Genomic DNA, 23,509 nt, shown 5'->3' with positions numbered 1-23,509 from the left:
CTACACGTTGGTTTCAAGGCCAAGTAAGCGCCCCATCCGTTCCATGTTCTTGTCAATCGTGGCACGACACGTGATTTCTTTAGCACACTCCATGGGAAACCAACCTCTTTCGCCATCCCGCAGCCGTTCCCCTTCATACCAACCTGCGAGGGCGAACAGACACGGGGTAACAAACCTTTTCAAGTTCTGTTAAAGATACTTAGCACTCTGTGTGTTGCACTTGAGTAGACACAGCTGACACAGACATCACACACAGTATACATTTACCTTTGTAGGGAATGAAGTAGCAGATTAAGATATAGGTTCGGCAGTGTCCTGGTTTGGCTAAACAGGGCTATTTTCTCCTTTCAGGAGTTTTTATTTCAGTGAAGTTTCTTCGAAGTAACTGCCCTTTCTGACACTACAGCTACATGTTTTCAGACAGTGTCTGCTTTTCAGGCCTGATAACGCTGGACATTTGGGTTGCTACTGAAGTATCAGCAGGATTGGTATGCAGAGAGGCCCGTGTTTATACTTATCCCCATGAGAACCAAAGCCACTGCTGGCCCTCTTCTGTTAAGCAAGTGATAAAAGGCTCGCACCTGCAGAAGAGTGCAGACGGGACAGGTAACCAAAGACTGACCAACGAGGTATTCCATCCCATCCACGTCATCCTCAGTATAAAGCTACGGGATCACGAGGGTGATGTCGTATGTAATGTTGAGTAACATCATTAAGTTAGCATTTAGTGCCTTCAAGTGCTGACAGCAGCGCTGAGTCAGCACATCATGAGGCATTAGCAGACTCACTTGCGCATCCAGGCAAGAATCAATTTTGACCTTGGGGTACTTGACGCTATGGGAAACTTTGGCCAAAGCGCTGTGCATAACAGGCAGCGAAGGGCAGTATACGACACGACTAATACCGAGTATGTTTCTCTTGGACAAACCCGGTGCTCATTCACTAAAATGTCCGAGCTCCATGTTTTTAGGTAGAATTTAACTTCTTATTTGTAGACATTTCACATGTCAAAACCAGCCAGCAGATACTTTCTGCAGCTATTTATCTATATAAATTATGACAGGCGATGAGTTACTTTGAACACCTGTTGCCTGAACAGAGGCTGTCCTTTAGAAACCTGAACCAAAATGCTCAAGTTTTTCTTGGAAGTTAAACCTTTATCCATTGTATGGCCAATGCTATTAGGAAACAAATTTTTCTAGCGGGATTCACCCACAGACAGTTACCGACAGCAAAATTCTCACTCACCATCATTTACTTTTTGATAAACCAAAACAACATCAGCAACTTGAAGAGACAGTTCATCTGCCTGCTTTGCTGTGTACGTTCTGATGATCTCTACCTGAGTCAACACTGTGGAAGAAGGAAGTCAGGCTGAATTAAACAATTCACGTAAGTGAGTATCTTTTATGAAAATACATATACAATTTATTTATAAAATTTACATTTTAGAATATACACACCCCACCCCGCTGCCCTCCTTTTTCCCAAAATGCAAAGGAGGCAGCAAATTATGCAAATGGCTTCCTACCTGAGCAATTACACACAAACAAGCTTGGGATAAACAGGTACGGGCAGGGGCTTTGCACTTTTGCTAACAGATTGAAACAGCTGACCAAACCGGAGTTAACGAAGGCAAACGGAAATTACTGTGCAACACAACTCCTCACAGAAGCCCACGGGCACCTTCACACACACGAAAGCAGCAGAGCCCAGGAAAAGAGGCGGACAACATTCCCGAGGGTATTTCTAGTCTACACTGGCTCACGTCCCCACTAAGGGGCAGTCAGTGCCTTCCCATTCTCCTGCCAAACTCTTCAGAAATCTTCTGGGTTGTAACTTACTTGTCCTGTCCGTTTTCTGCCCGTCTCTGTCCCGTCCAAGCGCTGTGATCCAGCGAGCTCTCTCACTCCTGCAGACAGTGAAGGCAAACCTCAGTTTCCGAACTCAGGCTCTTGAGAGTGGTCAGGACTACTCCCCTTTTCAGGTATTTAAATTTTTCCTCTTTCTTTTTGGGTAAAGAACAAAACTTCCTTTCTCCTCCTCTCAAAATATGGCCAGAAGGTGTGATACTACTTCTAGTAATATATTACTCAAACATAATTAACTATTTAAACAGGTTGGATTAGGAAAAAAAAAGTCTATAAACATGAGACCTACTGGCATGATGTCTTATATACCGTTAATAATTTTTAAGTAATGCAGATAAACTTCTCCACTAGTGTCTGTGACCAATACTTACTAGTAATCTTATTTTTTAAAAAAAACCTAACGTGTAAAACATCTGATAAATGCAATACAATTTTAATACACAACACCAACAGGTTTCCTGTAAGTAAGAACTATCTGCAATGTGCACTTCGAATGAAAAGCAAGAATGATAAAAAAAGGAAGGAAAAAAAAAAAAAAGACACTGAAGTTTCTCCGTGCTCTCAGGAGGACACATTTCTGTTTCCAGATGTGTCGGTTTGGGAAATCTGAGAGCCAGTACAAATAAGCAAGGACCCAATGAAGGCCTAAATTAATTCACTTGAATCTCACCTTGTGTAACCCAGGGAAAACATAGCCAACCTCAGATGACAGATGTCGGTGTTCCTGAGGACAGCAGAAAGCATCACCTAGGTTCTAAGGGGTATGCAGTCAATCACAGAAGTGCACATTACTGACAACTGATTTTGGAAGGGAGTGGAACAAGCTAAAGTGATGTCAGACAGTAGGGGGAAAAGAAAGCTAATCCTAAGTCACCCCTGTTAATGGCTGAGCTATACCAACTTAATTGCTGTAACTTTGATTTTTGGAAAATCAAAATTTTAAGTTGATTCCCAAACCAAGCATTGCAGTGAAATCACATTTTATCTCATGTTTGTTGAAGGGGTTTGTTATCAGTACAGATTAGAGTAACACAAGGGAGCTGCGGGGTTAAATTTTCCTATTTCCCTTCCCTAAAAAAAAAATTTTGTTGCTATCTTTGGATAACTTCAGTTTTCAACTAAAAATAATTAAAAACATCTGCCTTCTGCTGAGACCTGATTTTGTCAAAAATCTGAAACCAGAAGAAAATTTTGTTTGGAAATAGCACCATGGTGTCTTCAGAAGTGTCAGAAAATGGGGTATTTACACAAGTTACGAGAGATTTCTCTAGGGTTCATCTTCCAAGACACACCGTTGCTTGGCTCGCAAAGAGACAATTCAGCAAGGGGTTGTAGTTAGCCTGTGAAGTCCCGTCTGCAACACCCCACTACGCATCGTTCCACAGGAAAGTTCACTAGGCAGCGTTCCACGATCAACTTCACCAGTCTTTCCCAAGAACACTGACGCTTTCTCATGGCCTTTCCTCCAGCGAGCTCTAGAAACCCCTTCTCTGCTCACAGACTAGCAGAACTTCCTGGGGATGCAGGCACTCAGAATGGAAGTCCTTCTAAGCATGCTTCCTTCAGAATGAAAAAATGTCCCACCAATTATTTTGTACTGTTTTTTTGGCATTTAGTAACAAACTGTGATTATGTTTTTTTAATCCCAACACACATTCTTCCTCAAGGATGGAACTACTGCATGTGTCCTACTAACGTTTGGTACCTGCTGATCGGTCAGGTGGCTAAAACTACAACACGTGCTACTTTAGACATTTCAGTCATTAGAAGCAGGTGGTCCTAAACTTGTTGTGTTTCAACCAAAATAAGAGAGTCTGTATACAATTTTGCATAAGCTTAATTAACTTTGTGTTTTGTTTTGTTTTGTTGTGGGTTGTTTGGTTTTTTTTAGAAACAGGTGTTACTTAGACTCTCATTTTCCCTTCCCTGTAACCTTTCTGAACAGGAAAACTACATTTCCTTCCAGACAACTCCAAGAAAAATGGGATAATGCCGGACTGTCTCCCAGTTTAAGTACGTATTTCTTCATAATCTCTGTGTACCATATATTCTGTGCCTTATTCACAGGGCAACGTAAATTTCCTGACCTGACGCTGGTACTTTTGTAGTTGGTAATCACACCCCACGTGGAAGTGACAAAAGGTGATTGAACTGTGCTAGAAATCTTTGTGTCAGCGAAAACATTTGAGTTTTACATGTGCAAAACTCAATTCTGCAAGCACTCTAAACCCTCCAGCCTGGCCTTCCTATTGTAGATTCCCTTCCCATCCTTCTCAAAGTTAAGAGAAAGTTAAGTTTTTCTGTACCTTTTGTATACATGACAATACTCTATAAAAATAGGTCCTTTTCCAATAAAGTAATTCTTTTCAGAATCTTTTCCTCTGAATGACAATCCGCTAGACTGCTATTTGTATTACAGACAGTATACAGCAAATCAATAATGAATCTGCAGAACAAAATCTCTTTTCATGAAAAGCCCAGACAACTAAAAATGTACCCCATTTTTTTTCCCCAATAAAAACGCATTGCCAAACAAGCCTGAATCATCTGCTTGCTTTACAATGAGATCTTTAATAGAAATCATTAATGATCTATGGTTTCTTTCAGGGTTATTCTAAACTTTGAAAGCAAACCTAAAACTGTAAATTTTTCCAGGCTGGGATTCATCTGGAGCACTCCAGTTCATGTCTTCTATCCCGCCTCCAGCTTCCACTAAAACAGATAAAATCTTTCACTTTTGTGAAGGGTTGTGTGGAAGTTACTGGCACCACAGAGAAATGATGGCCTCTCGGGTATTTGCACCCGAAAGAACAAGCCACTTCTTGTTGCTCGTTTCTAAAGCGGAACAGTGGTGAGGAGAACAAGGACCACCTCTATCCCAGCACAGCTCCACAGCTTCCCCAAGGCAACGCCAGACGACTCCTCCCATTTCACCCAGTACTGTTGCCACTTCTGCACCACTCAATTGTTGTAACAAATAATCCACAAATGCCCGCTCCAGGACAAGAGCATTCTGCATTCACACCCTCACAACCTTCGCCTGCTACCACCATTATGCCTTGGGACCCACCTGCGCCCGTCTCCTCCTGCCAACACTGTGCTCTGCGTACAGACGACGGGGTATAAACGCCACGCTGCCCTGAGAACTGACAATGAGGATAAGGTACTTCAAAACAATAAGGAACAAACCAGTGCAGAAAAGTATCAGAGCAAGCAAGCCGAAATGAATCTCTGCAGTCAGATTATTCAAGGTCTTCTGATCAAGGTAAGTATTGAGACAGGCTCCCTTAACGACAACAGTAAAAGCACTGTTTTCCTCACGGTAACCTGCATGACCCTGCGACTGGCACGCTCAGTTACTCTGCGCGTGCAGCCGCACGGTGTGCCGCAGGACAAGACGGGTTACACAGAGCCTGCAGCTCCGACCTTCGCCACCTCGACTGCTCGTCCCAGACCTGTCATTAGAAATTTAAAAACCTGCCGTTCTTCAGCACTGAGTTCTGTTCTTTGAGGTCTGTAATGGCCTGAACGATTTGTTGGACAGCTATATATTTAAGGAGGCTTTAGAATGCATACATACACGGCGCTTTCAACTACAGTATACTATTTGTTGTTCTGCTTTACTTTAAGCACTCACCCTCCTCTGGACACAATGATTATTAGATAAAAGCACTATGTTAACAGGTAAGCTAGGCAGAAAACCTGCATCTTGACTTCCAGTTCTCAGGTTTGTTAAAGAAGTATTTAAACACACCGTACTCATGTGACAGCAAAACCCAGAGATGACTCAGATACTTAAGTAACATCTGTAGTTCAAATTAAACACTAAGACACTTCCATATTGCCATATGCAATCATTAGATCGTGTAGTTCACTTAACAGTCGCATTATGTGGCAAAACTTCCTTTTTTTTTTTTTAACACCATGGTATCACTTCAGTTGAAAAGAACTTAAATGGAAATTCCTTCCACAACCCCCAAGAAATCCAAACTGCTTAAATCTGTGTCCTGCAGCCCTTTCTTGTTCGCCTCACCAATAACAACTAGAAGGGGTTCAGCAATCCAGAATTATTATTGTAGGGTCTGTGGAAAATACACAGACCGAGTCTTGTCTGAACTTCACAGTGTGACATACAGAAACTTTCCTTTGACATACATAAATGTGCACTAATGAAGAGCTCTGTTAGGCTAACTCTTCAGCTTACAAAGTGCAAAATCAAGAACTGCATCTGCCCAGTATTTCGCTCGATGCCACAAACGTGCATCTTCCCCTCTGTGCTCAGACCTTCAGCCTGCGTTACACTCCAACCCTCTGCCGCCTGCAGCGGCGTTACTCTGACTTTCGGTGTGTATTCTGTACTTTGACCAAAACCTCCCTCCACTCAGAGAGTGACAGCACTCTGCGCTGTTTGTGAACGGTCACGTGTCAGTTCTCAACTCTTTTTGGCAAAAACACATTCAATGCAAGATTTTTCCTGCTGATTTTATAAGCATTTTCATGCAAAGCTCTCACAGCTAATCCTTTAACACCCTGCAGCAACGTATGACTGGCATTCACCGTTCCTTCCATCAACACGGACTCCACTTGCGTTACCTCAACGTATTTGTTGTTCCTTTGCTCCTGACTGAACCCCCTGGGGGAAACAGACCACCACCGACTTTGTACTTCTCCCTTTGGCTGCAGGTCTAGAAGACGCACTCAACTCTTCACAGAGCACCAGAACGGTGCCTTTGTGAGAGCTCCATTTCAGACCACACCGGTTTCGCACACAGCGAAGCTTTGCTTCTCATTTCACCCTTCTGTCCTACCCTCTAACGGATTCTTAAGTTACTTCTCTCAGCGATGGTATCAGAGTAACACCCTGCAAAGCATGGCCATGCTGTTACTCACTGGCTAGGGAGCTGGCCATCTCCAAGGCTGAGGCACAGTTAATTCTTGACCTGAAGACCCAAACCGGTAGCACGTAATAACGGCTACTTCAGTTTACAGAACTGCAACATCTGCATTCCATTTCCCATTATTCCTACACCCTAACCTCAAGGAAAGAGAACGACGCTAACGTGACATGGACTTAAAACCACTGAGTCCTCTCATGACAAGACAGAAGTAGGTTTGCGGAGGCTTTATTTTATTCCAATAAACATTTATTCCCGTATCTAGGGGGATATTACATGAGCTGCACATTCTCCTGCTCTGCCGCTCATTAAAAATGAGACAAGCTCATCACAGTTACCTCGCCTCGCTTTGGAAGCATCCACTTAGGACACAAAGAATGCAAATCAGCGCAGTTCAGAGGGCTGTGCTCCGTGTTACTGAGCTGAGCGCCAACACGGCCCACGACAAACAGAGGATCGTTTCTGCCAGAGCGCTCCTTTGGTCACTGCTGACGAGCTGCTTCCCCTCCATTTGGATTTAAACTTGCCAGACAGAAGCTGGGCGTTTCATGCTACCCTGACCGAGGCGGGGGGCAGCCTGTTGAGATGATCGGGTGAAAAACGACAGAAACAGTAACTGTTTACTTACTGAGTCTCCGTTCCCAGGAGCATCTCCACCTTCTCTCCTGCGTGGTTACTGAGGACCGTGAGCCTGAAGAGGTGAGCTGCAGAACTCTGCCGCGAGTAGAGCATAGCTGAAGCGTTCTTTACAGGAGAAGAAGTCAGCTCCTCACCATCACATTGTTGTACCACCAGCTGGTCCCTTAAAGAATAATCTGTGACGTTGTAACTCTCTTCACTGCAGAACAAAGGAGGGAAGGAAAAAAACAAACAACCCAAAAACCCACAAGTTTAACTTTCAGTTTTCCATTAAGTATGCCTGGAAGCAAATTCAGTCATAGAATCCACTTTTAGCTACACAGTATGGCACGATTCTTCTGACGCCTCAGATCTTCATCTTTTCTGTTTATTTGTTTTTGAAACTACCAATTTTCCAGGAGATAAAGTAGATCAGTTTTTAAACCCTGCGGAACTTTATTTAGCGGCACAGTTAATGACACTGTTAGATGGTGTAAGCTCAAGTCCACTAAATTTGAAACTAGGCACAGCATTTATATAGAAATGTGCTTTTTTCTTCTGTAATGAAGCTTCAAATAAACAACAGACCCTAATTTTAAAATGCTATAGGAAAAAAAAGAAGTAAAATTTCCCTTTTCCTGTGCCTGTAAAACTACAGGTACGTATACTACTTCCAGATAAACACTACTGATCTTCATTTTAAATACAGGATAATCATCTGTATTTCTTGTCCACCTGCATGCAGGTTTAGCCCAAAAACTATTTTGCAATATTCTGAAACGTAACCTTAAGTTAACTGTGAATTTTAAAAATAAGCAAAGGCTTGTCACACACTATTGGTCTTGCAAAATGCACTGTGCCATTTCTCTTTTGGAAGGTACTCTGTTAAGTAAATATACCAACTCTAAGTGATAGGAATAAAGATTGTGACATGTGCTTAATAACTTCCCAAAAGCAACTAGAAAGATTTCTAAGAAATTATGCAAGTTAGAAGATTCGCTTTCCTTATGGTTGAAATGTAGGTGGAGAGGTGGACAAAACATTAGACATCACAAATCAGAACATCAGGGTGTTACTGATTTTAACAACAGAAGAACTTAAATGAAAATACGCACTCTTCCCTGCAGAGCAGCCTCCTATTTCTAAGTGTGAGAATCACTTCAGCTAATCAAGATCTCCTTGACAGCTGAAAACCTGGCAGCATGTCTGGACAAGGCACACCGTCACGTACGACGGCGATAGGCGGTAGCAGGGAACAGTCACTTCAATCTCCCTGTTCTTCAGTCCATTATGATGTCTTTACGACATGTGCTTCAACTTCAGAATATCCAGACATCTTAAGCAGCATTCTTCAGCACTCTTACGTGAATTCAACCAGTTACCACATTGATCGGTTTTGCTACTTACTCCTTTCAAGGCAATACTGGAAATATGTTTCTTTCAAGTGGAAAATAACTGTGCATTTCCAAATTTTTAACGTCGTGAAACATAGTTAAACTAACTGTTTAAGAATCTACATCACTTATTCAAGGACTTGCAACTGATCACAAGGAAAGAGAAGCCAGCTGAAAAGGCCTTTTTGTTTCCACTGAGGCTTGTGAGTGTATTTCCCAGAACTGTCTTACGTGCATTTGCAAGTTTACCAGGATATATCACGAACCCAGAACACTGATAAACTAATTACCTCCTAAGTTCACGTAAGCTCGTAAACTTTGTCAGAGTTGTTGTCCTACACTGGTGCAACAAGATGGAAACAAGCTGCTTACGCAGGCATAAAGCCACTTCTCCCTCCTAGCCCATACGTTGCTCTGTGTGTCAAATTTTGCACTAAATCAAATTTTAAGGTGCAACTACACATAGTCCACTTTAAAGTAACATCTACTTAGACCTCAGGCTCCAGTGACGAAAAGCTATGCTACAGCCTCAGATTACCATGGTTCATTAAAATAACTGAAACTGAAAAAATACTTGAGAAGATTAATTTTGCTGCCAGATAGATACAGAAATCTAAGCACCGAACTGATACAAATCAAATCCCAAACACCTGGAACTGAAGCAGTCTGCAGTGCTGGTGGTGACATACCCCTTGCTGGCAGATGCAAATGAAGCGTACTCTTCCTTTACGGTTGCTCAGATATTGTAAGAAAATGGAGAGATGACGACTTTACATCTGTTGGGACATATTCTACCTATTTTGCAAACTGTCAGAAAAATACCTGTGAATACTGCGGTAGTTTAAATACACTGGCCTGTATAATTCTTATTTGTAATCCTTCAGAAAAAGAATTGCTAAAACACAACTGCGCAACATTATGACTCAAAACATAAATTACTGCAGATTTCTGTGACTCACACAGCGTTAGAAGAATTTCTCTATTCTTCAAGTGACTATGGGTTTACAGATCACATTGTATTTGTGGATTTTTTCAGATAAATAGTTTCTGCCAGTGCGTCTAGTGTAAAAGCAGCGTTTTCTTTCAACTAAGTGGGGTATGTTTTTACTTTTGTTCTGCAAATTAAATACTTGAAATGGGTTTTTTGCAGTACAGCTTTGTACGTTCTCAAACGATCAACACAGAACATGATACTAATGGAAGTACTCCTTCTCGCAAATATTCTTCCTTCTCGTCTTTTGCTGAGGAGGTTTGGGGGCTTTACAAAGGAAGCAGAAGCAACAACAGACAAGCTTAGTAAGATTTATCATATAGGAGGACTGAAATCACTGTAGCTCATAAGAAGATGAACATTTTTCTTCCCCGTTTCTTTTTCTCCAAGTCTCAAAACGGTACCAACAATTCCCCACAATCCGCTGGTGTTTTCCGCTCTGGGCTGGAATCACAACTCCCCATTTGGGTACCGCTGACAAAGGCACAACCATATCAACACTCCCAAGAGCACTGTTGCAAGAATTTACAATAGCTTTAAAAACTCTCCACAGAGTTTTATTAACCTTGCTTTTGATCAGACTGTTGTTTCCATGCTCCTTAGTGTAAAAAAAATTTAAAAATAAATCGCACAGAAAATGAGATGAAAACAGCAATGAAATGAAAAAATCATCTTATATCTACTCTTTATCAGTCTCTCCCACTTTTTCTTAAAATATATACTTTAAAACATGAAAAGGGTTGTTTTTGGGGGGAGAAGTGGGGGGAAGCATTTGGTGGTTTTTGTTTTGCCGGTTTTTGTTTCTCTGTTTGTTGTTTAAAGAAGTCAGTTCAGTATTTTAATCTGAGCAATCCCTGCTTAGCCATGGGTGGAACTAGCAAAACCAGGGATGATGCTATAGTTATTTGGGAATCTCGCATTTGAAAAAGAAATATAGCCTATACATTTGTGTAACACATAATAAATGCATTCCTTACTAGATTAATCAACAGAGATAAACCTCTACAAATCCTTCCTGTTTCTTATCTCCATCCAACAAAATAGTCTGATCCGAACCTAGTAGGCAGTCCTCCTCTCTTTACCCCCAGTGCCCCCTGTGAGGCCGACAAACTCTCCTCCTTCCAACGCAATAATGAAAACTGCTGATAAAGCTGGCAGTGCTGCAGCGAGCAGATGTACAGCAACAGAGACTCAATCCGTTCAGCCAGGCAGCAGTGTAACAGGAAGGCCATTTTTTAACACGTTCTTTAAAATTAGTGTAATCGGGCAATACAAACATGCCAACATTCACTTTCAGTTTAAGACGGAACTTTTTACTAAACTTCTGTTTAGATTCAGAACATGAAACAACAGGACTACTTTATATCCCTTCCCAGGGAATGCAGGCGAACTTTAGAGCCCCTTTAATGAAGACCAAGTATCTATTGATGTAATATCATCTGTTCTAGGCCACCTATACTTTAACAGAAAGCACATGGTCAGCGTCCCTATCGCCTTTACTCTTTCCATTGTATGTTTAAAACTGATACAAATCCTTCATGAATCTTCTTCAGCTATGTTTCATCACAGCTAAAGAAGCTGCCCTACTTGGAAATCCTTGGTGTTCCACAGAAGTTACGTTGCATTTGCGCTTGCCTTCAGTTACAAGATCACCCTTGGCACCTTTGAGAAAAACCCTGGTTTTGCAAGCAGCTGCAAACAGGTAACATTCCCAAGTAGCAGTGAACCTTTGGGTGACTTCCAGGGTATGAAGTCCAGCTGCATTCCACTGCCAAGGTATCTCAGGAGCTGACAAGCCATAGAGCCATTAAGACAGGCGGGATTCTGGTGGTATCCTTAGGGGATTATGGAAAACAGAATATTCAATAAACATACACTCATTCAAAAATATAAACCTCTCTGGAGTTCACCTGTAATCGTCTAAAAGCGCTCAGGATGTAACTAGTGGATTTTCTGAGTAGTGGGATAAGGCAGCTCTTTAGTTGTATATAACAAAACTTTATTAATTCTGAGTTCTCCTGAACTCTGCAGAACACAGAGCTAGCTCACAGGCAGCTTTGAGCATTAATAACTAAAATATGTAACCAGATCTTTGCAGTCCCAGGAGGGCATGTGGAACAAAAGGAGGCATTTGATTTTTGGTAGATTTCAAAGCTATCTGTATCTTATACAGAATATTCTTACAGAATATTCTTACAGTGTACGCTTCCAAGCCTGTAAAAGGAAGGGAGAATCACCTCCTCTGTAGCCTGGTCCTCTCCTCTCCTCTGGCAGTGGTAAACTGTCCACTATAGAACCTCCACCATGCACAGCAACAGACAAATATATATCTAAACCTAGCAGTCACGCTCATCAGCTGTGCAGGAGAGGTATGGATGATACTTGTACCCATACTTTCGTTTAGAAGAGGGAGAAAACTGAAATACTCATTATGCAGGAAATGAATGCAAACATAAAAGTAGTATGTGTATTTAAACTAAGTATTCTACATTTTGATAAAGCACTCATTTCATCGTACTTTGTGGAATCTGGAATAGTTTCTTCACTACCCAACAGAAAGCACATCTCCCAAGCACGACACAAGTAACAACGGTACCGTAGTGCATGTGGATCATGAGGCAGCCTGGAAGAGCAACTCTAAGAGATGAATTAAGTTGCATGTTACTCCTTATGTCAGAATACTACCTCCAAAATCCAATGTTGGCATAAGGTATTGACTTACTGGTCCCTGTAGTGGATGTCATGGCCAAAATGGTGGCAGTTCACAGTACAGCAAGTAGATCAGTACAAAAAGAACAGAAGCCAGAAAACGAGCAAAAAGAGAATGAAGTTAAAGACTGAAACAAAAGGGTAAAACACTACCACAAAGCTGATGTAAGAACAGCAGATGAAACATTTAGGTTACTTGAAGTCAGTCTACACCTAGATCTTTGCAGAGTATTCACAATGCTTAACTTCACAAATTTCCAAGTTAACATCCCAGAGCTACCCAAACAGTCAGAGAAAGAAAGATGCTCTTGTAGAGGGCAATTTTGACAAGCTGAATTAGGCTGCTACTTGAAACTGCTCTCCAAAGGGAGGCGCCTTCTCCGCCGACTGCACGGGGAACCCTGGAAGAGTACGTTGAGCCGTCCGAACATCACCCAGCTCTTCGCTTCACGCCATAATCCAACCATCATCCGTGTTCACACGACCAAGAATTAACTGGTATCTTCCTGTGCACCAACCATATAAAAGTTGGCCTTTCCACCAAGATCTGGAGATCCTGACGCATGCTAGCACTGACTGTTCTTTTCAAGGTAATGCTTTAAAACTTTACAAGTATTAAGAGAGTCTATTTTTTTTTAAATGACATTTTTTAAAAAATCAGATTGTGTCTACACAACAGAAGGGGCTACAAGAAAGGACTACTGAACAGGAAAAAAGTTCCCAATAAGCTAAAAGCTGAGCCATGGGGAAATGCGGATTTTTATTCTTCTCCAAAATCTTCTGTAGGATGACATACATCACAAGTTCACATGTCCCTTTTTGGCCTAATCCCAATGACCAGTCTTGAGCAGTATTCAGTAGCTGTTGGCCTTACCTCTTCCAAGGTCAAGTGTGATGAAGCAACTGACTACCCTGCTGCTTTACAGCACAAGAATCAGAGCCTAAATGATTACCAAGGTATCTGTAACACATGCAAAAATGGACTGTCCAGTAGCTGACATGGAATGCATAAGCCTCTGAAATATTTCATAGTGGCATGAGATATGGTCACACAGTGTCCCTTAAAAAGGAAGAGATCTTGCTGGCTAAATTCCATTTAACCTACTTAATGGATGAGAGAAAGCAATTAAACCTTGCAATTTACTCAGGAGGTGAAATTGTAGCTGAGGAAGACTATGGTGAATGAAATATCAAAATTAAAACATAAGAACTCTGGAGCATGCCTGAGTATACACCAACACAAGACCTCCCTTTATCTTTTTTACAGCTAAAATTTAACAGTTGTTATTGTGAAAAGGTTTCTGGAACTCTCTCTCACTCAGTATTAAACCTGCAGTTCTTCCAACGGTGATCCTGACATTTGGGAAGTATCCCTGCCGTGAGGGTGTGAGCAGTGAAGCACACGGTATCTGGTTGGACTGGAATTACTTAACGGTCACCAACATGACTTCTCGGGCAGGTACCACTGAGCCTGGCCTTTCTGAAGTCAGGATGGAGCCTCTGCCAGCTGCATGCGCGAGGTTCTACATATACGGCAAACTGCTCAGGCGCAGGATAGCTGAAGATTAACTTTTGGGTAAAGATTCAACAGTGTGATTGGAGCACTAAGTAATTAGTATTTTTAGCACAGTAGTGAGGAATGATTTTTGTGTGCCATGTTAAGAATCTTCTGAAATGCAACTGGCTCAAGTAAAAATATAAACATTTAAACTCAACTAGCAACAAGTATTTCTGTCCACTGCTGTGGCGTCCATGGTAACACTGTGGGTGGGAGAACAGATGACCAAAGGCTCAAATATTATTAATAAGATTATTCACTTGGGCAAAGAACATGCTTCATGCTCAGAATATCTGGGAGGCTCACAGAAATTTGTCCTTTTCAGTCACATCCATTTGGTTAGGGAGTCTTGGGAGACTGACCATGTGAATCTGATCATTAACATGATCCGATGCTCTTTAATTTTGCCTTCTGGGCCCATTTAGGACATTTCAATTCCAACAGCTGGAAGCTGTTATAAATCAAAAGCCCCGAAGTTTGGGTAAGATACATTATTATAAAAATCTCTTTTATAATCTGGACAACAAGCCATCACATAGGAAACCAATAAACAATGTAACAACACGGACAATAGATTTTTCCACTGTTTTCCCAACTCAAACATTTACTTAGCTACCAACACAATAATATGCTAACAGTAGCCCCATGAGAAAAGAAACGCACTGTTTAAAAAAGCGCGATACAACTCTGGTGTGTTGCCAGTAAGGCAGTGATTTAACAAGGGACTTTCACAGAAACATTTCAGCATAAGCTTTGATAAACACTGGATCTCAGAAACATGTTCACATCAGTAAGATAGCTGGGGAGAAATCTACTCACTTTTCTTCCCATCTTTATAAAAAAACCCAAATCCCTTTGCTTAAATATTTTTCCCCCCTCCATTTTCATTTAGCTTTCTCTTTGCTTAAATATTAGCATTTTCTTCCCAGATTTTATACCATACCTCATTCCTCAAAATTTATTTAAATGATGGATTTGAAGTTTCACAGAAGGGTGTCTTCTAAAAATAGCTGGTATTTGGCCTAACTGGCCAACCCAGATGCAAAATAATTCTTCTTCAGAACAGTCTTTAGCTTCAGGAATAAGGTTTATCTATCAAGTATTATCTAATAGCAGCAGTGGCGGATGTAAATTCCATTCAATTCAATTATACTAAACCTCCTCTCAAATCTAGTGATAAAAATTTAAATGGCAACTGCCAGAAGTTGTATCCCACACATTGTTCTCAAAACCAATCCAACTGTGGCAAGAGTGGAGGAGAATGAAAATTACTAGTTCTTTATCCTTCCAAAACTTCTCCCTTTGCTAAGGCATCAAGGATGAACTTTTTAATTTGTTTGACAATTTGGAATTTCAATCATGTTTGCCAAAAATAAATCCTGTTTAACAAGTAGTTACTTGTCATTTCTAAACACAGTCTGACAGAGCAGTATTAGAAACTCAAACAATTAATTTACTCTCTCCGACATCACATATTAAAACATAAATGGCTTTACAAATGTTTACTGGACTTAAAACATGCTTAGTCCATATTTCCTCCTGTTTTATGTTGCAAACGTACCAGGTCCACTTACTTCTCTTTGAATCTCCTTCATTCTTTCCAACAAGCAAGTGGCTAGAAAACATGTAAAAACGCTGTGGATGCAATCAAGTTTGCTGTTCCAAAGCCAGAAAGCTTTGGTTTTCATTTCCTCTAGGGTGAGGCACACGTAACAGTCATGGTAATTTTAAAAGACCAAGATAACTCAGTTGTTCTCTCTGCGATTCAAGGAGTTGAACACAAAAAGTTCTTACCTCTTCTTCTTGGTGATAATGAGGACATCGTTAAAGAGGAAGAAGTACACTTGCTGCTTAGAAGTTCTTTTAGAAAAGAGTCCAGTGTCCTCCACATATGCTGTTAATTCACCCCTTTTCACTAACCATCGTGAAGAGGAAACCAATGGAAATGGCTACAAAGCAACAAAATAACATTTTAATCCTTCAGAAGTAGATATTTTTAAAAATCAGGTAACAGTACTATCTATTTGGGAAAAAAATACTTGAATAAACTCAAAGCTCAGCCATCATGAGTACAAGCATAAAACATAGGTTATCAAGGTTTAAGGTGTATTATATGAATGATGAAGAGACAAGTAATAGCCTGCAAATACTTGAAAATCACTCATGCACATGACATAATTGCTCATCATAGGCAAAAATGAACAGACTTGACTGGTCATACTTGGGATGGAACGGACTATGCGAGATCTCCTAAGAGGATTAAAAATAAAATGACTGTGTTCCAGGAATATGTAAGTTTTTGTAGAGCAAGCAATCATTCTTTAAGCACGCAGGAACACTGGATTTTCGTCTAGGTACCTCACAGCTTTTCTACCTAAACAGTCGGAAATAAGAGCTTCAGCTTCTTATCTCAAATGTGAGGGCCACTGCACACTGCGTTTCATCACATCCCTAATGCCAGTTAAAATGACGCTGTACCTTCTTTCTGATGGCGTGTTCTGTACCACGCATAGGGAAAAAAAAAATAAATGTAAAAGCCTTTAACACAGAAATCCACTGTACAATCCACTTTGAAGTATTCTGTATGTTAAAACAGACACAAACAGAGACAGCATACAAGATCAGATTGGTCCTAATACAGTACCGCACATTATTACTGAGATCTTCAGAGTATGCAGAATTTTTTTTTCCATTAAAAAGCGAGGAATGCCAGAAGGCTTAGCCATCAAATGTGGTAACTTCCATTTTCTATTTTGTAAGTAAACTGAAGTTCCAACACAGCTCTGTGAAAGAATGTGTAAAGCAGTATGTGGTATGTAAGGTTTTAATTAGCTGTCCATTCTAATGCCAAAACAATAATAGTTTGCTCATGACATCATAAATTCACCAGTGGTTTGCAAGACACCTCTGAAAGTTTTTAGAGGACATCTCTTCAGGTATCCACTTATGAAAGGCCATATTAACAAGTAACTGTCCTTCCGCAGGGGGAACTTCAGCTTTTTCCGCGCCCCCCATCTCCCATTTTGTCAGAAAATGGCAACTCTTACATTTGACCACAATTGCTTTGTAATTTGCTACTGCAGCTGAAGGGGACGGGCAAGTCAGACACGTGCTCCGGGCACGCTGCTGTAATGAGGTGTAGGCTCAAGCTCGTTAGAGCAGCCTCTCATCCAGAGGTGACAACCCACTGTGCGTACATACATCACTGGTTCCCAGAAAAGTCAGTCAGGTTTGCATAAACCTTCATCCCTCAACTTCTCAGGTGTTGGCAGAATCATTCTCCCAAGGTAATTACCATACCAAACCACTCACCTTTTTTTCCCCTTGATAGCAGGAAGGCAAGTTTTCCACATACTTGCTATTCTCATTAGGAGCTCTTGAAATATCATACAGTTATCTGTCCACTATCATAGCTTTATTTAAGATGGATAATTAAGGATACTATAGCTCCTCTCACTCTATCTCACTGATGTAGCTGAACTCTAAATGTTCTAATGATCTCCATTTCTCTCTAGGGTGAGGACAAGCACCTGCAACAGCTGAAGCAAGCCAGAGAGGACCATAGCTGCCTCATGTGAATGAAGACCAGGCTTTATTAATCTGCATTATTCCCAGCTGTGGGAGAAAGAGATACCATAGAAGGACCTTTTGTTTCTCTGGGCCATGAACATGATGGGAGATGTGAGACTGCATGTCCTGGTCATAGAGAGAACAGACCATCTCTGAAGCTGTACCATGACACGTGCTGCCAGAAAGACAAAGGTCCACTGCAGTGCTGGCAGCTGTCCCATGGACCAGGGTTCCTCAGTCAATAATCTCACTGACTGTTGCTAGCACCGAACCGAGCAGAGCCGGGTTGTGGGCATGTTTCCACACACTGGGCAGGTTCTTTCTGCTAGCCTGTGCTGTCACTGGGCAATATTCTAAGCACAGATACTGACCTCCTCCATAGGTTTCACCCCTCATCATTAGAATGACCTGTTTGGGTCCTAACTTGAATACTGGAAGTGCTGGTACTCTAGTCTCTATGCACCTTGCACCTTTGGGTACTCCCCACCTGCTGGACAGAGCATCTGAAGATGGCTGGTACCAAAAAGGACCATGTTCACTGGGTAACTCTGGCAAGCAAAGCCTGAGCTGCACAACCTGTACCTTACAGGTTCTGTAGCAGGAGGTACATGGTACCAGCGTAAAAGAAGAGGCATCCGCTTTGCTCATGCTTACTAATATCTGTACCTAAGACCTGCCACAGTAAATGGGTGCTTCCTGCTAAGTTTTATGGAGCTCATATATTTTTCTTAATCCCAAGCAAAATAATGCAATTTTTGTTTCTACTTTCAATGTAACTGGCTTTCTGCTTATCAAACTTCCCTACTTTGCTGTTCTTCAAATTCATTATCCGTCTTGCAGGATTAGGCTAATGAAGACAACTGCTCTTTCCCCCCTTATTTAAACCACCTTTCACATGCTTGTAAAAAAGTCTTTCTTCATTACGTTTGTCAGCTGTCTTCATTCTGCACAGGTTGTCTTTTTGTATCTTTTAATCACTTTAGCTGCCCTTTACTGAGCTAACTTCAACTTGTCAATACTTGCCCCATAGTACTATGCCAAAACTAAAATATAGTGTTTTGACTGTGATCTTGCTGTTGGAAGAACAACATATTAACTCCCTAATTTTATGTGCAGCCACCCTCTTGTTTTTGAATTTTAAGGTTATGATTTTACTGTGACTCTTAAATGGCACACAACAAAACAATTTTTCCAAAGATGCTTTTTCTGCCACCATGTAGTACCACAGCACTCCCTTCCTCCTGCTTTCCCTTAGGAGGTAAGGTACAAATGGCAGATGAAGGTTGCTCAAAATCGTGAAGTGTAGCAGCCCTCTGGAAGTATTGCAAATTGTGGCAAATTAAAGAAGCCTTAAACTTTTCACCTTGCCCTAGATTGGTTTAATGTCCCACTGTACCCAGAACAGGCAGTCATGAATGTCCACCCTCACTTGCACACCGACAGCCACTGGAACAAAACCTTTGCTATACTGTAGACCTACATTAGGGACCTGGTAAAACCTGTGTTCTTTCAAAGTGACTACCGATAAATACCAACATATTTCACTTGTCTGCCACAATTGCGAGTGTTTTTGCACTCACACTACCGAGCTAGTATTGGTGTATTGAATCTTGATGAAATTCCCTTCCGACACTTCTTCCCAATTCATCTAAGCTCACATATTCTGTTTTGATTTATATGACTTTTGTGCAGGTTTCTAGTTTTGTATTACCCATTAGTTTATTAAATGCATTTTCTACTGTATTCTCCAATTTGGAAATGCAGAATTTTGTTTCAAATCTGTATTTCATAAATAGATTTTTACCCAAGTCTGTTAATGAACTGGAGTAAATCAATCTGGTTATAAATCACTGTAACTTCAAGTTCATTAACTAACACTGTCACTCATCTCAGAGCAGTGGCTAACTTAAATTTCTATCAATCCAACTTTATTACTTTCTCCTAGGACTGAATCATGTAATTTTTGTTAGGGATGGTCATTTTATCAAAGACACATCATTAAATCTCACAGACTATGACAGGCCAGTTCAGCTCAGTACTCAGATATGACCCTCCCAGAGGAACTCCCAAGCTCCATCACTGAAATCAAAGTTTCATATCAACATTCAGTTTTAAAAAATTTGGTGTACTGTCAGTCAAAACTCTGCTGGTTCAGTACCTTCAAGTAACATGAAAATTAATTTTTTAAACAAATGGCTTTCACATTTCCTGACATGCAGTAATGGCTCCACATGACAATAGCGGAATGTGAAACATCGGCCTGTACCCTAACAGCTACATCATCATGCTTTCTGTGACTTTACAAAATTGGGAGACTTTGGGCTAGACGGTTCTTGAACATAGGTGTCACAAACAAGTTTGTTACATGAACACAAAAGTATGTTTGCAGAAAAAACACACATTTTTTTCTGGTGCTAAAGATGAAAAATTTAAGAATAAAAACTTCTGAATCTTAATTAAAAATTAAATTCTACAGATTAGCCATGTGCAAAAGTGACATAATATTTGAGTAGCTTCTCTTGTACTCCCATGAAATACTCTACAGTTACATCTAACAAAATAATAAAGTCAAACAAAAATCCCAAAACACTCGGTGAGGTTGAGCAAGAACAGAAATAGTTTACCTAATTTATAATGGTTATAAAACAGAATTATAGCACCATGATTATTGTTTTACAGACAAAAAAAGTACTTCAAAAATTTCTATTTAGGGACTAAAAATTCTTCTGATCTGTACTCCAAGTGAGTTTATCACATTTTCCTAATTGACTGTATTTCAGAGGCAGCTTGTGTTTATTTTAATATTAATTTTTCCTTAATTGCCAAAAGAGTACATCATGTATAACATCTCCTTTTTATATAAAACAAGCTGTCAGAACTTAAAAATGTGTTGAAACATGGCCAAAGCAGTCTTTTATATGCCAGCTGGCAAGCTCTCAAACCACAGATAAGGTCTAACCACTAAATAGTTATGTTTAAGATGCACAAAGGAAAAAAACTTGCATAAAAAAAATACAGAATAAAATACATAAAGTTGCTATTACTCCCCTGAAACTAGTGAGAGGTGCTAGTTACAGCGGGTACAGAGAGGAATTATACAGGGCCTCTCGCTTCTGCAAAGTCGGGATCAATAGTGTGCATCCGCTTCCTACGGGGAAAGTAAGAGACTATAAACCATTTAAGCACTTAGCACTGTTAGGTACTTCGGAAGATACGAAAACTACAAATGAAACCACAGAGCAGATCGCCCAAGGACTTCAGACTATCCAAAACTCTCTTCTAGACTATCCAAAGGGTTGATAGTATTTTCACCAGTGTTAACAAATGCAGGGATGTCACTTCTTAAGAAGTGTTTTGTTTATTGTTATTATTGTTGTAAGTAAATATTACTGTTTTCAGGTTTTAGTCAAAGTTTGAAAATAGAAATACTTTAGCCAAGTTGAAAAACATCTTTCTGGAGACAGCATTTCCTCAAAGACTGACCAAGATCCTTTAAAGAACTGCGTTTTTAAAAACACGAACCTCTACTTAACTACATGTATCATACTAAAAGAAAAAGAAAAAAAATCTTCTCACAAAGGAATACTCATTATGTAACAGTACAAGATATTGTTTATAGAAATCGTATTTTAACAAACACTGAATAGGAAAAAGTAAATGTACTTGAAGAAGCATCTTTTCTTCGAGTACAAGTTTTTTTTCCCCCGATCAAAAAGATAGATTGTAGAGAATTTTTTTTAATAAAACCCTAAATTCTATTTTCAGTACTAGAAAGAAAAAAATTTGGACTATCTCAGTATCCTAAGACTCTTTAAAATTATTTCAGGGTTAACAACACCTGTACTGGCAAGACAAAAACTTGGGATTATTGAAGCGAACTGTATTAGTTAAGGCGTAGTTTAGCTTAAGTAATTGCACCTACAGTGAAGTCTGCCGTTGCACAGCTCGCTATTCCAGGCAGGTATCACAGGATTTTGGTTGCACAGCCGATGCTGCCAAATTACTATTGTAGGCAAAGCAGGGCCGACACGCTCAGCTCTAGGGATAGCGACGTATTCCACACCACGGCCTCCTTCAACTGGGAGCTCCGTGATATTTCAACTCCAGCGCTGTCTTGCTCTCAATCATCTCCCACAGAAAGGATGACTCCTCAAACCAACAGTTTTTACAGCAGACTATCAGAATCTTGTAGAAATAGACTGTAATTTCAAGAAACAGGTCCTAAGGTGACCAGAAACTGGCCTGGTTTTTTTATTTCATGCTGCTGTAAAACCAGATAGTCAAATACTATTTAGGCCAGGGAAGGATCCTAATAGTATTTACTTAGGCATACTTTTCCTATCATGTACATGAGAACATCTCATCACGAAGAAGCAGCAGTTAGTCTCTCTCCTAATGGCAAAATCTTCACAGCAACTTAGTCTTTACAGCACAGAATACTTAATTCAATATATACTAAAGAACTGTTCTGCTGTAACATAACCCTTCTACTTAAAATGAAAATACTTGACAACAGTTTAAATTTTTATCCTGCCACGACAGATCACTTCTTTGCAAGAATTACTGTGATATGAGGACGCTATGAAAGTTCCACTGTATACTCTATCAATTATAAATACTAATTCACTCTTTAAACCATTTGTTCAACTGCAATCAGAAGTCTAAGCAAAACTTCAAAACTATCTATAGCTTACAGAAAAGAGTCAATTCACCTGTGATGAAATTTACCAGAACTTGTTCACACACCGCCAGACAACGTGCCAAAATGAGAAAGAAGTGCTTCACAATGCAATACCTCCCCCAGAAACATTTCTTTAATCCATCCAACAAGTTCCCGTTCTACAAGAGACTTCAACAGATTACTCAGTTAACCAGGTGTACTGTTCAACGACATGGCCTCCATTTGCAGCAGAGAACTGCAACGATTCTTGTACAAATGAGAAGTGATGTTGTGCATTCTTCTGCTTTTGTTTTATGTGAGGAGGAAAGAGAGAGATAAAAAAGCAATTCAAACTCTGACAAGCCTTGAGGAAGTGAATGACAAGAAGGATGGACACAAAGGCAGAGCAAGGTGTGATTCTGTGTGTGAGCTGTGACAAGACCATCATGCACATTGTTAAGAATTACATAAAATAGCAAAAAACTGTACCGTGACTGATACTACTAGGTACAGTCACTCCAACATGGACAGGGTTTCATCCACAAAAGGTAAACCCAGAGTCTGGACATACCTCATTCTTCAGTAATTAACGCTAGTTTATTCTTTTTAAAGATATATATCCCAATACTCTCTCTCCCTGAAGCTTAATCTGCTCAGTCAGATGCAACAGTCCTTAGTTACCCTCTGAGTTTCCAGGGCTTTAGCTACCCCAGAATATGAACTTGTCTTCCTTGACTGAAAAGTCACGTCAATATTACAGCCTAATTTACTTTGTTAAGTTTTGCTAGGTTCATATGCTAGGTTCATATTCATATGCTACATGATGTATAGTCAGAAATGTTATCAGCATACCTTGATTTTAAATTCCAGCTGGGAGTTAATTGTGTACATCATTTCTGTCCTTTCCATTTTCCGAGCACCTTCGTTGCATAAACGCACCAGCTAGAAAGGAGACATTTAACAGGTTTAACATACTCTAGATTCGCAATACAAATTTTTGTTCCTTTATAAAATGCACTTCTGGGGAAGTATAAAATTGACAGAGGAACTGACATTTTCACACTGGGTCACAGACACAATGTTTTCAAGACCAGACTGAATGCAGCCCTGAGTGACCAGGTCTGACCTGATAGCCAGTTCTGCCTTGAGGCTGGACTGGATGACCTCCTGAGATCCCCCTCAACCTGAATAATCCTGCAATACTATGGTAATTATTTATTCTTCAGAGGAGTCCAGATGGTAC

The 23,509-nt window shown here is 40.4% G+C and overlaps 1 protein-coding gene across 1 annotated transcript in view; it reads right to left on the bottom strand.

Moving 5' to 3' along the window:
• ARHGEF26 (Rho guanine nucleotide exchange factor (GEF) 26) overlaps nt 1-23,509 on the bottom strand; it is a 58,588-nt gene continuing 35,079 nt past the window's right edge. Inside the window, exons 10-15 of the mRNA XM_009700910.1 lie at nt 23,119-23,208; nt 15,831-15,985; nt 7,395-7,604; nt 1,845-1,912; nt 1,249-1,353; nt 1-143 (exon numbers count right to left, since the gene is read on the bottom strand). Of these exons, the coding sequence (XP_009699212.1) occupies nt 1-143; nt 1,249-1,353; nt 1,845-1,912; nt 7,395-7,604; nt 15,831-15,985; nt 23,119-23,208 (771 nt within the window). The remainder of the gene's footprint in view (nt 144-1,248; nt 1,354-1,844; nt 1,913-7,394; nt 7,605-15,830; nt 15,986-23,118; nt 23,209-23,509) is intronic.

Source organism: Cariama cristata, unplaced genomic scaffold (genome assembly GCF_000690535.1).
Source record: "Cariama cristata isolate BGI_N322 unplaced genomic scaffold, ASM69053v1 scaffold25245, whole genome shotgun sequence".
Lineage (NCBI taxonomy): Eukaryota > Metazoa > Chordata > Aves > Cariamiformes > Cariamidae > Cariama > Cariama cristata.
Note: the sequence above shows the minus strand (reverse complement) of the source record. Positions and strands in the feature narration are given on the sequence as shown.